At 43.9% G+C, this 1,361-nt stretch overlaps 2 protein-coding genes across 2 annotated transcripts; both read left to right on the top strand.

Moving 5' to 3' along the window:
- Positions 1–785, top strand: LOC140866737 (NADH-ubiquinone oxidoreductase chain 3). The gene has a single exon (XM_073271773.1). The coding sequence runs from the start codon at positions 429–431 to the stop codon at positions 783–785; it is 357 nt and encodes a 118-aa protein (XP_073127874.1). The 5' UTR covers positions 1–428.
- A 48-nt stretch (positions 786–833) lies between these two features.
- LOC140866735 (small ribosomal subunit protein uS12m) lies at positions 834–1,211 on the top strand. The gene has a single exon (XM_073271772.1). The coding sequence runs from the start codon at positions 834–836 to the stop codon at positions 1,209–1,211; it is 378 nt and encodes a 125-aa protein (XP_073127873.1).
- The last annotated feature ends 150 nt before the right edge of the window (positions 1,212–1,361 follow it).

Here is a 1,361-nt window from a genome sequence, read left to right as displayed (position 1 = left end):
CATACGTGGGAAGCCGAGGCCTCCCCGTATTACTGCGCTTCCGTTGTCCACATTCCTGGGGAAATTGAGGATCCCAGGACTCTATATTTGTTATCTAAGCTCAATGGTCTCTTATTGCATTTGCAATTTGATGTTTGCAAAAAGATGGAACCCTGCTATACTCAAAGACTTCAGCTTGAGTTAGATCAAACTCCTCCGGAGCTTCTCGCGGTTAAGCTAGAAGAAATCCTTAGTAGAGAGAGAGCGAAGTTTTATACCTGGTTAAGTTCTACTAGGTCTTAGTTTAGCACAATGATCGATTTTAGTTGCGGCTGGGAGGAAAGCTTGGGGCAGCAAGCAGGCACCAAATCTCATCAGTTCTTTCTCTTCTTTTTTTCCGGTATGTAGCTCCGCGAGCAAGGAGCGAAAGAACGAAGTGTGCTGTGGCGATGTCCGAATTTTCACCTATTTTTCTTTCTTTAGTTATCAGTCTGCTAGTTTCTTTGATCCCACTCGGTCTTCCTTTTCCATTTTCTTCCAATAGTTCGACCTATCCCGAAAAATTGTCGGCGTACGAATGTGGTTTCGATCCTTCCGGTGATGCCAGAAGTCGTTTTGATATACGATTTTATCTTGTTTCAATTTTATTTATTATTCCTGATCCGGAAGTAACCTTTTCCTTTCCTTGGGCAGTACCTCCCAACAAGATTGATCCCTTTGGATCTTGGTCCATGATGGCCTTTTTATTTATTTTGACGATTGGATCTCTCTATGAATGGAAAAGGGGTGCTTCGGATCGGGAGTAACCACTAGTGATAGGGCAAAAATAGGGGGAAAGGACAAAGGAAATAGCGATGCCTACATTCAATCAATTGATTCGTCATGGTAGAGAAGAAAAACGGCGCACGGACCGTACTCGAGCTTTGGATCAATGTCCCCAGAAGGAAGGAGTATGCCCGCGTGTTTCAACGAGAACACCGAAAAAACCTAATTCAGCTCTACGTAAGATAGCCAAAGTACAGTTGAGCAATAAACATGCTATATTTGCTCACATTCCAGGCGAAGGTCATAATTCGCAGGAACATTCTAAGGTCTTAATAAGAGGAGGTAGAGTAAAAGATTTGCCAGGTGTGAAATCCCATTGTATTCGAGGAGTCAGGGATTTGCTGGGAATTCCGGATCGAAGAAAAGGCAGATCCAAATATGGTGCAGAAAAACCCAAATCGATATGAATGGAAGATGCCTCTGGAACTTGTTTTTCTCGGTCAATAGTTGGAAAGTTTCCTCGAGCTCAGGTACGGGCGACTCAGTCACATGTGCTCAACTGAATATGCAGCCACGGAACTGCTAAATCCCTCGTGAGACTCCAGTTCCGGTCAATC

The sequence above is a fragment of the Henckelia pumila genome, chromosome 4 (genome assembly GCF_033568475.1).
Source record: "Henckelia pumila isolate YLH828 chromosome 4, ASM3356847v2, whole genome shotgun sequence".
NCBI lineage: Eukaryota > Viridiplantae > Streptophyta > Magnoliopsida > Lamiales > Gesneriaceae > Henckelia > Henckelia pumila.
This window is presented reverse-complemented; position numbering and strand designations above follow the sequence as displayed.

What these genes read in the sequence shown, in the direction of transcription:
- LOC140866735 (XM_073271772.1), top strand. Translation starts at nt 834, where the DNA reads ATGCCTACATTCAATCAATTGATTCGTCATGGTAGAGAAGAAAAACGG.
- LOC140866737 (XM_073271773.1), top strand. Translation starts at nt 429, where the DNA reads ATGTCCGAATTTTCACCTATTTTTCTTTCTTTAGTTATCAGTCTGCTA.